The sequence below is a fragment of the Thunnus maccoyii genome, chromosome 5 (assembly GCF_910596095.1).
Source record: "Thunnus maccoyii chromosome 5, fThuMac1.1, whole genome shotgun sequence".
NCBI classification, from domain to species: domain Eukaryota; kingdom Metazoa; phylum Chordata; class Actinopteri; order Scombriformes; family Scombridae; genus Thunnus; species Thunnus maccoyii.
Genome location: NC_056537.1, coordinates 4,248,897 through 4,263,966, shown reverse-complemented (window position 1 = coordinate 4,263,966; position 15,070 = coordinate 4,248,897). Strand labels below are relative to the sequence as shown.

The window sequence follows — 15,070 nt, the reverse complement described above, 5'->3', positions numbered from 1 at the left end:
GTTCTTGACAAATAGTGTTTGGGGTATTTATTTACCTCAGTGGTGTTTATTTGGGACAGGCCTTTATTTCTAATTTCTTCTCTTCCTACAGTTAATACAAACTGACCGCTTCCTCCATGTTGACCTTTTATGCTGATAAATTCTGTGTAATGAACATTTGCACAACAATAACTCCATCAGTAGAGTCATGTCAGGCATTAATCTACCGTGCATGAAACACGTCCTCTAGAATATCCACACTTAAAAGTTTTTTTTATATGAGAATTTACGGTATGTGATATTATCTGTTTGATGAAAATGATGTAATGATCTCACCTCATCCTCCTCACACTTCTTCAGCGCCTGCAGGATCTCAGTAATCTCTTCTTCTCTCCGCTTGGCCTCGGCGACACTGGCCTCACTATGCTCAGCCGTCGCCATGGCAATCGTCGCCATAAAGAGGCTGAGCAGGTAGAAGGAGCCAAGGAAGAGGACGACCACCAAATAGATCAAGTAGATTTTACCTCCTACAGCCATAATCTGCAGACAGACAGGTGGATATGTACGCAGATGACACCGTAATTCATGTGCATGCCAAGACAAGATAGTAGGTGGCACATAAGTTAACGGCAGCAATGTCTAGCATCTCTGACACTCACTCCTGTCTCACTTTAGATATTAGCAAGACTACATATATGTATTTTTTTAATAAGAAAGAAAGATGTTCATTAGCTTGAAATCTTTGTTAAGAATGAAAAGCTTCAAAGAGTCTCAGACTTTAAGTACCTTGGGATAATTATCGATTCACACCTACAGTCAAACTGAACCCTAGCAAATTCAAATTCATTAGGAACCCATTGTCAACAGATGCTGCTAAGTTGTACATGCACTCTATGATTTTCCCACACCTGTCATATTGTATTACCACTTGGTCCCAAGCAGGAAAAAAACATTATTAGGCCCATGCACAGTTTATACAAAAGAACACTCAAAATATTGGACAAAAAGCCTGCGAGGTATCATCATTGTCATACAGTTACACAGTACAACCTTTTGACCTTTGATAATTTTGTCTACTTTGCAAACTCCCGCTTAATTAACAAAATTACTCACAATCTCACCCCCCCCCCCCAAAAAAAATGTTGCATGTTGCATTAGAGCTGCAACATTTTGAATACAATACGCAGCACTATCAGACAGTGCTCTACCTATCATGAATATTTTATTTGGTTTTTTTGTATGATGCAATGTTTTAACTGGAAAGTGCTTTTAATTTTGTATGACGCAATGTTTATTCTCTGTACCCCTGTCTGAATTATAACATTAGATGCTGTAATTCTTTTGTGAATTTGTCTGTCTAGGCTAACTCTACTCTATTGTTCCTGTTAAATAAACAAATAAAATAATAAAAAAATGTTCATATAACTGCTGAATCACTGAGACGTCATCAGAATATCAATTTAAAGCTCTGTCAGGTGGAACCAGAGAGCCCTTAAGTCCAGACTGTGTTGTGGGACGAGTCAGTTACTGACCTGATGGGCGAGGTCCTCCCAGTAGTCCTGGGTCATCAGTCTAAACATAGCCAGGAAGGCCCAACTAAATGAGTCATAGTTGGTGAATCCATAATTTGGGTTTCTTCCTGCCTTCAGACAGGTGAAACCCTCTGGACAGGACCTGAACACACCATCATCACCATCAGTAATAATGCATGCAACAGAGCAGTCATATGTGGAGTTGTGTAAACTCAACATACCTGCTAAAAGAGCTGTTTCCACATAGAAGAGCATCATAATGATTAGGCTCGAAGTACTGGTACTCTACCAGAGACAGACAGAAGTTAGAGCTGTCAGTATGATAGCTGCTCATCCGTTCAAATCTAAACAAACACTTGACAATTTTGACTTACAGACATCAAACACAAAACAACCACAAAATGACCAAAAGAGACACAACTGTTTAACACTGATGGTGATCAATAAGCTTTGTCCCTGTAAAATATAAACAAATCAATAACATAATCACAAATATGTGTAACACTGTATCATCATTCTCATCATACCAGGATTGTTGGTGAACTCCTGGAAATCAGAACCGTTAGTGCTCATGTTGCCAAACAGGTTAATGACACATTTCTGCCTCAGGTTTCCCATGAATAACTGCAGACCAATCGCAGCAAAGACGCTGAGGAAGAACACTGTCACGATGATGACATTAGCCAGCCTCTTCACTGATTGGACAAGAGTGCCGACAGTCGTCCTCAAACCTGAGAAAAAGAGAGGAGGGTTTAAAAAAAGAAAATCAAATGATTCAATTGTTGACATTAAAAACAGCAGGCAGGGGGTCAGAATGCAAACCAGAATGAATGAGAGTTTATGAGAAGATCAATATGTGAATTTTAAACTATGCAAATCGCAGAAGTAATAGATGGTTCATTGTCACAAGAAGAACCCCCCCTCCCGGTTAGTTCAGAGTGCAGAATGAGCTAATAGCCTCAGAGATCTGGTCAGAGTCCTGGATTTTATGAAGGAAATAAATGATTCCAAAACTGCAGGAATAAATGTTTGCTTTGCTGAGTTTTTTTGTGATTATTGCGGTAAAATTGCTTGATTTTGCTGCGGCTTTATTCAAAAATTGTGATACATTTTGCGATGTTTTGTTCTTTTGGCAGTAAGATTGCGGGAATTGGGAAAAAATTGCAAACAAAGGAAAATAATGTGATTTTTTTTAAACTACAACTAATGAAGAGTCATATGTAATCACTTCCTTTGATAAAAAGCAAATCACAGAAATGTTTTTTTTTAAATGTATTTTCTGAACATGAGAACCATGGGCTCAAAGTTATATAAAGAAGAAAATACTTTACTTGAGTTCCATTTATAAGCCTTTATTAAATAAACTTTCACCTAAACATTAGCACCAAATAAAATCAGTCAATAATGCCATTAAAATAAATCCATTGATCTAAACATATAGTTTCATTTCCAAAGTGCCCATTTTTATGTTTGAGGTATATTATGTCTTTGCCATCTGAACAACATCAACTTGTATTCTTCTGACTATCTGAATGCAAACTTCATTTGGAAACTTTTCTGGAATTGTTTTGCTCAGTCTATGGCAGTCATCTTTGTTGGCAGCTGAGATTCATCCATCTAAATGCGCTCCTGAATCCTTGCTGAATGCGTGCTGTGATGATGCAAGTTACCACAACACGAAATGCAACAATTGGTCCAAATCCAAAGCGGTCTGTTGATTTGGCCATTTCATGTGGAAAAGTTGCAGTAATTAAGCAAAATCGCAATTTCCTTGAGGGACTGTCTGTTACTGTGTGTTTAAGGCTGTTTAATGAAGAGTTTGCCAAATTCAATAATGTGATCAATACTTTGATGATCAGTTTGACTTGTAGTTTCAGTGTGTTTCTGTGTAAACTGATGGCATTTCATTATTATGTTTATACATTTTCAGAGCAAAAAAAAAAAAACAGGTTATCAGAGTCTTCTGTCATGATCCTGTGTAGCTGATCAATATTATGGAATTACGAATGTAAACAAAATGAGTTAATCTGTCCTGTGCAACAGTCAATTAGTAGGAAGTATATGTTAATGTAACTTTATTGTTTTCATGCTAATGTTTCTTTATCGTTTTGATGCTAACAATTCTTTATTGTTTTTATGCTAATGTTTGTTGGGCCGTGGCTACGAGTTTGGCTATCAGCAATAATAAAATTATCAATAGGAATTAATAATAAAGGGGCACCACCCTGGACTCAGGGAAAAAGATAGCCAATTCAGTCTCAAAGTGTACTAATCTATGAATTTGGGACTTTGATTTATAATTAATTTAATAACTATAAACAAAATCACCATATCGGTAATTAGTTATGGTTAAAGGATTTGGAGTTCTTTACAGAGTATTGTTGGCAATTATTCATAATTGTGCAATATTAATTTCAGCATAATTTTGGCCAGCACCAAAATTCTGGAATCTAAAACCTTTAAACTATCCAAAAGTCTTTGTATTTAACACGACCAGTCTGCCACAGGAGAAGATATCTAGCTGTACTTACAAACGAATGAAGTGTTGGGAGAATTGATTTTTTCAAATCAATTTTAGCTAAAGCAATTGGTAACCCAAATCTTGAGTTGTTAATAACTACCACTTTAAGCCCTTGTAGTGTTAAACTAAGAGATTGCTGTTGCTGCTAGCCACTCAGGTTGAACCTACTCTGTAGGAAGTGTAAGAATTTTGGTTCAGCATTCGAATAGCACACATTCAATGCCATCCAGTCAAGCTGTCAGAATTAGTTGTTAATTCACTGTTAAAGTGCTTGAGCCTATAGCTAAGGACATTGATCATTTTGACCCAGACAGCTGTAATCACCACATTGAAGATTACTTTAGAGAACTAGAATACAATCTAGTTGACCTGCCCCATGCAACCCAAAGTGAGAAAGTTAAACTTGTGTGGAAAACCAGCTCTAAAGGTGTACACAAGTTTATAGAATCACAACCTTCCAGAGTCAGAAATGACTACCAAGAGCTCTGTCAAGCACTAGTAGAAGAATTCTCTTTTACTGCTGACAAGACCACATCAATGGTTGCAGCCCTCCAAGTTAAACATTCCCATCGTGAGCATCCCAGGGATTACTACCAACGTTTGAGGCATGCGTACTTCCAGGGCAAGAATGCACCAGGCTTAGAAGAAAACCCCACCTTCAAGTCCTTATTCTTGCAGAACCTTCATCCATGCGTATGCACTCACGTTATACTTATGACACACCAAGGTAACCCCTCACTGCGTGAGATAAGAAAGATGACACAGGTGGCTTGGGAAACTGCTGTCACTTCCAAAGCAGGAGGGAAAACAACTGAGCCTGCCAGCTCAAACACTGAAGCGTCATACAGGTCTACTGCCTCAAAAGATCACCCTCATAACAGTCCAAAGGGGGTTGACAAAAGGCAGCATGGGGTTACTGGGCATAACCCCCATGTCCACCAACTGCGTCAAGATAGGCATTCGCACAGTAGAAGCTTTAGAAGGCCATACACAGAGGTTCTGGCCCAGAAGTGTGACCAGACAATGGACAGATCAGAGGATGACCACAGCTCTGACCACAGTTCAGTACATGGTCACCATCTATCAGACAATGACAGTGCCTCTGAATGTCTCTCTCCCTCTGGCTACACGGAGCGTTACAGCCCTGAGCCACAAGTTAGAAACTTAAGGCACAAGAACTCTAGAGCTCACTTCTCACAATTCTAGATAGCAACACAGTCCACCCCTGTACTGACAGTAAGACAGGTACCAGTGCCTTACTTTTCCTGCAGTTACATAGGCAAACTTGGGTTTGTTAGCAACAGTAGCAACCTCAGTTATTCTAAACTCAATAATAGCCAGACAGCCTGCTATTAGTTGAGGAAAGCCTAAATTCTGATTCAGCTCAGACACAACTGTCCTACTTTGCAAGTACAATTGGATCAACTCCTTGGTAGTATTTTGTCAATAGGATCACTTTGCAAAACACTAGCTTAGGACACTCCATTAGGTACTTTCAGAAGTAGTCATACACATGTCCTCACCCACCACAAGTTTAGGACACAGTGCCAAGCAAACAATGATACAGCCATTAGGACTTTGGGATTTTTGGAAATATGATGACATCCTTCTGCAGCTACACTTGCCTTAATGACAAAATTCTAAAGTCTGCCAAGATCAGACTGAGTACTACATTGAGTAGTCAGTATTGTCATCAGATCCAATGAGTGAAACAACAAACACTCTTGGACACTCCAGAAATGGCTTTATCATTTTAGGTGCCACTCTCTCTGCATCTCACCTGAACAAAGTTACACCACTAACATTCTTGTTCTCACTGACCCAAAGAGTAATGAGAAACACAGGTTATGTTATTTAAGACTATGCCTTTGTTGTTGTCTCAATCATGTTTTTGTTTTGCAACTCTGACTGTTCTTGCTTAGCCAAGATAGATAGTGTTAACCACTGCCCATATATTACAAACTTGAATGAACGGACAAATGAACTCTTTCAACTGTGGACCATACAGTACATGTATGTTTGTGCTCCCAGGATCACACATCAGGTGCAATCCTAGGACCATCCTTGGGACTACATGTGGACCACAGTTTACCACATGTTTCAAGACTCCAAGAAACCTGAGCCCTTGGGGTTCACACCCAAAGTGTGTAAACTGTGGTCCACATGTAGTCCCATCATGTTCATCTTGTTTTCATGCTAATGTCACTTAATTGTTTTCATGTTAATGTTACTTTTTTATTCTAACTTTGTTTTTATGCTAGCATTACTTTTTTGTTTTTATCCCAACGTTACTTTATCTTCATGCTAGCGTTACTTTATTGTTTTCATGCTAACATTGCTTCATTGTTTTTATGCTAACTTTACTTTATTGTTTTAATGCTTATGTTACTTTGTTGTTTTGATGCTAACATTACTTTGTTGTTTTAATGCTAACATTACTTAATTGTTTCCATGTTAACATTATTGTGTATATAATATATAAGTCAAGGCCACGTTTTAGTACATCAAATGTTCGAAAAATACTATTGTGTGCGCATGAGATACAATTCATTCTCATGTTTTCGTTAACTTGTGCATTTTAGTCCATTTCTCACTACCTGCAGAGCTAACTTTGTGTAGTCTATGTTAGCGTCACTGCTGTTTCTTACTGGAATATGAGTTATATGTTAGCTAGTAAGAACTGATGTCTGTCAAAGGTGGCATAGAAAGATGAGTGCTGTATACAAATTTATCTTGAAACAGATATTTTACTGGTTTCCATTAAGTTGCTCTAAAAACTGAAAATATTTATATATAAGCTATCAGGACATTGTGGCTATGTAGGTTCTGCCCCCCTGCCTTGATAGTTTGTAATATGACAATGGAGCGGTTCATCGTAAAAAAAAGGAAAAATGAAAAACATGAAATGGTCAGCAAGATGACAGTGTTTGTCTTATGATGGTGGGACTTCAGAATATATAGATTTTGTCCACAATAACTTTTACTTATCAACAAGAAGCAAACGAGTTACACCATAGCCCTTTAATGCAGAAAACTATGCAACCACCTTAAAGAGACACACACACACACACTGACCGGGGGTGATTGCCATGATCTTCAGGAATCTTAGCACAGAAATGCTTCCCAAATCAACAAACACTGTCAGACATCTGTAACACAGAGACACACCATTACCATCATTAGCACCATCATCATTACCATTAACACCATAAAGTCTCTGTCACACCAGAAATTTCTATTTCTATTTTCTCTGTACTGGTTTACTGTACAGAGTTTTGTACTTTTCACTTCCTCCTGACATTTTGACCTCAGGACTGGTCCTCATTTTATTCAAAACTTTCTGGGCTAATAACCTTGCTAATGGATATTTAGCAAGTGTGTTAGCTTGTTATGTTAGCTGGGTCACTAACTGAATGATACGTTTATTCAAAGCGGTATTAATATCATGGCCTTCTGTCACATGAACCATTTTCTGTTCTGTGATCAGTTTTTATGCCGACAGAGGAGGTCCAATAAAACTAGATGTTAGCAACACAGCTAACAATTTACATTGCCTCAAAAATCAGTTCTGTCAAGATAGCTTGTTTATTTATAAACAGCATAATTTTATGGTAAAAATTCAAAGTTGAAGAAATTCCCACAGGTTTACTTTGTCCCAGCCAGAATCCACTGATCACAATCATTTCATTCAGTTTTAAATGCTGGTGTGAGCGAACCTGCATGAGACAGAGTGAATTAGCTGGCTTTCTCTTCTCTACAGACCTTGGTGTTGCTCAGACTTTTTTCTTTTAGCAATAAGTGTATAACAGGAGTGCTAGTGTGTATTACGCTGTGATGATGATGACGACGTCCAGACTGTTCCATGGATCTCTGAGGAAGGTGAAATTCCCCACACAGAAGCCTCTGGCCACAATTTTGATGATGGCTTCAAACACGTAGATGGCTATAAACACGTATCTGTTCAAAGATAGAAAAACACTTACAATTCTGGAATATTTAAATACTGAAGTTAACATAAAAACTGTAATGTAATTTCAAATGAAAACAGTCCCAGAACAAACTCTGACTGGGACAGATTAAATATTTTTACTGCTTAAAAAAAAAATCTTTAATTTTTGGCCTTTATTTGACAGTTAACATGCAGAGAGATGAGAAACATGGGTAGAGAGAAGCATATGACATGCAACACATGTCCACAGTGGGAACTGAACCATTGACGTTGCAGTTATGTGATATGTGTCTTATCCAGAAGACTACCAGGGCGCTCCGACTGAATGTTTTTATGGATAGTTTGTTTTCTGAACTCATCCACTGCTGACTGAAGCCAACAGCCCAGTTTCAATTAATAAGAGGTCTGGTGGTTGGTCTGTTTGGTCTGCAGTTAAGTCGATGGTGTACAAGAACGTATCATCAGCATAAAAGGGAACACTGCAATGTTCAGTTGGAAAATAAATGTTATTTATGTAAAGGGTAAAAAACTAGTGGAGTCTGAACTCTACCAGAAACATCTCATCTAAACCAGCTGTAAGGAGAATCATGAAAAACAATAAAAGGCAGCTTAATGAACAAAATATTGTTATCAACAGTATCAAAAGCCTCTAATGCAGTGTTCAACAAACAAATAACATTATGATGATTTAGTTATTCTTACAATTTCTTATTATCTTATTCAACAAAGACATTCTCATCACCAGATCCGAAGCATTCAAATATATGTCATGGACTTCCAAAGATGGAATCATTCACTAAAAATGTAAAGTATTTCTCACGCAGCACCACCCTCAGATCAGATAAATCATCATTTTATCATAATTTTATTCTTTGTGACAAACTGTATGATAAACTTGTTCATATAAGATCAAAACACAATACAAGAAAAATACAAAAACTCAATACACTTAAATTTTCTGAGAATGAGGTTAAGCTGCTGCTTGAGTTCAAGATTTGCACATAAGGTTAAATTTCAAACTGTTTGAACTTTAATGACCTTTTATCTGCGTTTCGTCTGAGATGGCAGCTTTTGTGAACCATGAACAAAGTCATGGCATGACACGGAGGACAGAGCGACTCTTTGTTTCAGAGGCACAAACTTGAACATTTGACTTCAAAAATCTGTTTTCTGCTGGGACTCAAGAATTCTGATATTTCCAGGGAGCTGGTGATTCATTTCATCTTGTTTTTCTGGTCCTGTTGTGAAATCTCATCAATAGTCTTTGTGTGTGTGTGTGTGTGCGCATGTACTCACTCAGCAATCTCGCTCCACTCTGGAGAAACAGCCATCATCATCATCGCACAGTTGATCAAAACCGTCAACATGATGAACAAACTGAATAAAGTTTTGTCATTAAGGAACTAAAAAACATTGTCAGCTGATCATTGTTTATGGGTTAACCTGAAAAACAAACTGCATTTCCTGCACACTGTTTCTCAGTAGTTTACAGTCTGTAGTGTGTTCACACTTCAAAAGTTAATGGATGAAGAAAATGCAGAGCTTTCAGTGTTTAGACTAAATACTGTTGCCTTCTGAGAGTGCTGTTGATGGACACAAAATGACTACAAAGAGACTTAAAACCACCACAGAGACTCAAAACTACCACAAAGAAACTGGAAACCACCACAAAGAAGAACAAAACCACCATAAAGAGAGACTCAAAACCACCACAGAGACTCAAAACTACCACAAAGAGAAGCCAGGGGGCCTTTTACATGCGTGTGCCTATAGGGACAACAACACTGCATAAGGTTCTGCTAGTTTAACTGACCTATCAGGAAGGAGTACAGTGTGACATCATAAAGGATATGAGTGAATGAGGATCTTGATGGCGCCGGTCCTCAGCAGGCTGAACGGACTCAGCTGGTAACAGGACGGATCAGCGTTAAACCTGTGGATGATGTTTCCTTTACTGAGCACGATGAACGTCTGCAGAGAGACAAATCAAAAAACACACGCTTGATACTTCATGACTTTTACTAATTGGATGAGAAATTGCAAATAAACCTGATTTTGAACTGATGATACGTTTCAGACATCTGCTACAGAAAATGACTGATGGCTTCTATTTAGGCCATGCAGCTGTAAAACCTGGTTATATACAAACATCTGCTCTGTGGTGCAGACAGGACTTTTTAAACATCACTACCCTCCGAAATCCCAAATAAGGATTTCTGGTATGCTATTGCTGCTATTACAGTTTGTTCATAAAAGGTCTAACAGGAAGTTCCAACTCTGAATGTCAGTAGAGTATTAGGGCCACTGTAAGAATAAATGAATAATCTGAGATTTCAAGAAGTCAGCCATGACATTATGAGAAAACAGTTGTAATCTTTCATGAGACAAGTCATAATATTTTAAGTAAAAAGTCCAATTTTTTGAGAACAAAGTCATAATTTTTTTAAGAAAAAAGTTGTAATATTTCAAGGAAAAGTTGTGGTACTTCTTGAAAAAAAGTACGTAATCCCTTAAGAAAAAAAGTGATAATTTCTCAAGAAAAGAGTGAGTTGATAAGAGAAAAAAGTTGTAATATAAGTTGTAATATATGTATTGTAATAGTTGTAACCTTGTTTTGTAGTAATCTTGTAATCTTTCAAGAAAAATGTGATATTTTGAAAAATGTAATTTTAAGAGGAAAAAGTCAAAGATGAAACACTCAAAACTCAAAATAGGAAAGTTTTAGTCCTATATCCAGTTCCTATAATACACCCATGCTCTGGGTGTGTGGCCATTACAGTAAAGGGAAGTGAACTGAAGCAGTGTTATTGATCTGATTTTAATTTTTCATTGTTATTGTAATTCAAATTCCAGCAATCACACAGAGCATGTCTCACTTATAATAACATGTTTATATTAGAGCTGCATAAATTAGTTAATCTAATCTAATAAGAACCATTTCAATATTTTAATGCTGTACTAAACTACACTAATGTACAAATGTTGGGCTTTACAGTAATGAGAGCGAGACCTTCTGTGATTGGTAGAAGGGGTCCAGATCCTCCAATGGGGTGTTGAGAAGCTCGGTGGGCGGATCCCCATAGAAGAATGGGAGGGGCTTCCCGGCCTCCAGGTCACTGGTTGGTTTAAGCAGGTCTTCCTCAGATACCTGTCAAAACAGATCCAGCCAATCAGACAGTTCGACTTGTAGTTGTAGAAGGTTTTTTTTTTTATTACACATTCCTTGAAATTATGTTAAATTTCCCAAAACGCTAAACACAAATGCATTACTCATCTTCACAAACTTCAAACTATATATACATTTAATATATATTTATATAATATATATAAATTATTGTGTAAAATAAACTGAAATTAAGTGAAAAAGTAAATGTACTCTAAAAATATGCAACAGATAAAGAATGTTGAATACAGTAAAAATTTCCATGTATTTACCAACATAATCCAATGAAGAAACACATACATAAAGAAAGAAATCACATTTATTTTGCCTCAGGTCTTTGTGGATCCATTGTTCCAAAACAAATGAACTGACCCACGGCCCTGTCATCTATCTATCCTGTGGTTCTGATTGGTATGTGATCAATTTTGACTCTTAGTGTTTCCAACTGGGGAATTGTGCGTTAACTGGGTTCCAGCTGTGATGACTTGAGTTAATGATTTTGAATGCCAGTGCTTTCTAAATTAGCACGAGTAAAAACAGAGGAATAGTGTTTATAGTGATGGGAAATGGGTCTGTCTTTTGGTAAGTGGCATCATGGTTTGGGGGAGGTTAATTAATCTGTCCAGTTATAGTGTGTAAGGGATCAAGAAAAACTGTAATTCACTGTAATTGATCACTTAATTAAAATAATTAAACTTGATTAAAACTCTAGTCCTCAGAATTCCTCTGACAGGCTCTTTTTTTGCAGTCAAATGTATTGATAAGAAATTCTGACCTGTGAGTCAGTTTGATCAGAGCGGCAGGTCACTTTGGTAACATTCTGATCTACAATTTAAAATAACACATGATTGAGCTATGCATTGATTATGTGTTTCATCAGTATATTGATTCGATATGTATTCTACCTCTTTGTCCTTCCTCCTCTCTTTTTTGATCTCCTCCAGCGAGGCCGGTGTGAAGCGTCTGAAGACCTCTGTACCAACAGGGGGCAGCAGAGGTGCGAACCTTGCATTCTGCAGCTCTGCCCGTACTCCACTGTCACCTAGCAACCGACTCCTGAGGGGAGGGGGGTTGGGGAGGGGGGGATACCAACATAAACATGATGGACCCAAAACAAATCCCAGCGACTCTGGACCACGCATGGTGCTGTCACCCCGCCTCGCTGCCAGTTTGTCCCAGTGGTCATTCACGGTACTACCACTAAAAAATCCCCCTTTTCCCTACAGACCTCCATTATAAGACGTCTGTAAACTGTTGACAGGACATCTCAAACTGCAAACAAGCTCAATTATTGCTCTTTGTGTTATGAGTCTATGGGTCTATGAGTCTTTTTGGGCGTGTGTGTGCATCATGTGACATTGTAATTACACAGTTCAGCCACTATGTCAAATGTGCTTCAAAGCCCGGCGCTGTTCATGTATCTAGTTTTCTCTATATACATCCATGGTTCCTATAATGCACACATGCTCTGAGCGTGTATCATGTGATCTGATTTACATTTTTCATGGTTATTGATCACACTGCTGTAGTGAGTCAAAATGTCTGCTGCCTATAAATTGACTGAAGTCCAACAATCACACAGAGCATGTCTCACTATATTAGAGCTGCAACAATTAGATGATTAATCAATTAGTCAATCGACAGAAACTACTTAAGCAACTGTTTTGATAAGCAAATAATTATTTTAGTCATTTCTTTAAGGAAAAAATACCAAACATTTGCTGGTTGTACCTTCTCAGATGTGAGTATTTGAAGTTTATATGTGTTTATACATGATAGGAAACTGAATATCTTTGGGTTTTGGACTCTTGATCAAACAAAACAAGGCATTTAAAGACATCAAAGTTGTGATACTTCAAGAAAAAAGTGATAATTTTTCATAAAATGTAAGAAATAAGTTGAAAAGAGTTGTTTTGTAGTTTTAATCTTTCAAGAAAAATGTGATGTTTCAAGAAAAAAGTTGTAAGACAGACACAAGTAAAAATTTTGTATTTTGTATTATGCAGAAGAAAGTCATAATAATTACAACAGAAAAGTTGTAATTGAAAAGGTAGATTTTCTCGAAAAATTACGCCTTTTATTCTCAGAATTTCTCACAAATCGTGGATATTTAACAGTGGACTTAATCCTCCATCATCTGTAATGACTCTGTAGGAGAACAAACTGTACATTTGTCTGTCTGTCACTGATATTTTTAAAAACTAAACAAAAATATATTTGTTCATGCATATAAAACATGGAATTATTTGGTGTAATAAGCATTGCTGATTGGTGCTGTGTAGTTTTGTGTACTATTACTAAGGATTTATGCCACATGTGGACTATGTGTGTATGTTTTTATTTGTGTATGTTAAATTTTGTGCACAAACTGTCAACCAATTTCCCTCTGGGGTAATAATAAAGTTAATCTAATCTAATAAGAATGATTTATGCTCATTTCTGTATTTTGTCTCTTCAAGACATCACCTTGGATTAAAAGAAATTACAACGGCCATTTTTCACAGTTTTCTGACATTTAGTTGACATAACAATTAATCGATTAATCGTGAAAACAATTAGTTGCAGCAGTAGTTTATATTAAAGTTGTTCGGGTGTGTAAATGCTGGATGTGTGTTTGTGAAGTTAAAGGGTCGTTAGACTTACAGCTGTGAGGGAGAAAGCTTCAGCTTATCAGTTCTCTGCAAAAGCGCTCGTCTCTCCTCCTTGCTCCTCCAAAACTCAAAAAATGATTTTTTTCTGCTCGTCATGGCTGCAGGTCTCTATGTCCTTTGCATCCACTTGTTCACACCCGTTTCATCTGTTTCCCTACTTCCTGTTTGTCTCTGTCTGTCTGTCTCTATAGTCTGCAGTCATCCGGTGTTTCTTGTCTTACTTCACTGCACGCTCTGCAAAGTTTAATTTAATCATCAAGAGCTATACAGATACAGGGTTGGGTCACCACATTAGAGATCAGTGTCAGTTATGTTTGCTCCTCCCTGCTCTATGTCTGTCGTTATGGGAACGGGCATCTGTAACGTTGTCCGAAAGCAGCTTCTCACTTTCTGGTCCTCACAATCTTTTCTTCTGTTTTCAATCAACAGAATTCTCTATTTTGCTGCCAACATTCCTTGTTTCATCATTGTAGTACACACACACACACACACACACACACACACACACACGCACACACACACACACAGATTCCCAGCTGAACAGACTTCCTGTTTAGCCAGAATTTCTTCACCAGAACATCACGGTCTGTATTCCTGGAAACTGTGAAAGCGTTGTATTTCACACATGCACACACACACACACACACACACATACACACACACACACACACATGTGCACACAAATGCACACACACGCGAGTAAAGAGATCTTTTGTCCCTCAGTCTGATTTCTGTCTCTGGATGAAAAACCCTTTATCTCACTTCTAACATTCATCTTCATTATGCATGCACACACACACACACACACGCACACACACACACACACACACACACACACACACACAAAGTGAACATGAAGCCAAAACACAGTAAGTTTAAGTGAACCATAAAAACTAAACAGGACAAACAAACAATCAGCAGCAAGGGGTGAAAGAATGACAGAAACACATTCTCAGACCAGGAACCGTCCACAGATACTGAGCCAACATGTGGGATAATGTGGCCTACATGTAGTTTAAATGAGGGATAAATGTGGGATACATGTGGGGTAAATGTGAGCTAAATGTGGGCTAAATGTGGGATACATATGGGTTAAATGTGAGCTAAATGTGGGCTACATGTAGTTTAAATGTGGGGTAAATGTGAGTTAAATGTGGGCTAAATGTGAGTTACATATGGTTTACATGTGGGATACATGTGGGGTAAATGTGGGATACATGTGGGCTAAATGTGGGTTAAATTTGGAATAAATGTGGGATACATGTGGGGTAAATG

The 15,070-nt window shown here is 37.7% G+C and overlaps 1 protein-coding gene across 1 annotated transcript in view; it reads right to left on the bottom strand.

Moving 5' to 3' along the window:
• LOC121897073 (sodium channel protein type 4 subunit alpha B-like) overlaps positions 1 to 14,176 on the bottom strand; it is a 37,558-nt gene extending 23,382 nt beyond the window's left edge. Inside the window, exons 1-11 of the mRNA XM_042411350.1 lie at positions 13,788 to 14,176; positions 12,050 to 12,200; positions 10,992 to 11,129; positions 9,834 to 9,952; positions 9,278 to 9,367; positions 7,861 to 7,989; positions 7,108 to 7,181; positions 2,039 to 2,242; positions 1,733 to 1,796; positions 1,512 to 1,653; positions 316 to 519 (exon numbers count right to left, since the gene is read on the bottom strand). Coding sequence (XP_042267284.1) covers positions 316 to 519; positions 1,512 to 1,653; positions 1,733 to 1,796; positions 2,039 to 2,242; positions 7,108 to 7,181; positions 7,861 to 7,989; positions 9,278 to 9,367; positions 9,834 to 9,952; positions 10,992 to 11,129; positions 12,050 to 12,200; positions 13,788 to 13,891 — 1,419 coding nt within the window. The 5' untranslated portion in view covers positions 13,892 to 14,176. The remainder of the gene's footprint in view (positions 1 to 315; positions 520 to 1,511; positions 1,654 to 1,732; positions 1,797 to 2,038; positions 2,243 to 7,107; positions 7,182 to 7,860; positions 7,990 to 9,277; positions 9,368 to 9,833; positions 9,953 to 10,991; positions 11,130 to 12,049; positions 12,201 to 13,787) is intronic.
• Positions 14,177 to 15,070: the final 894 nt, after the last annotated feature.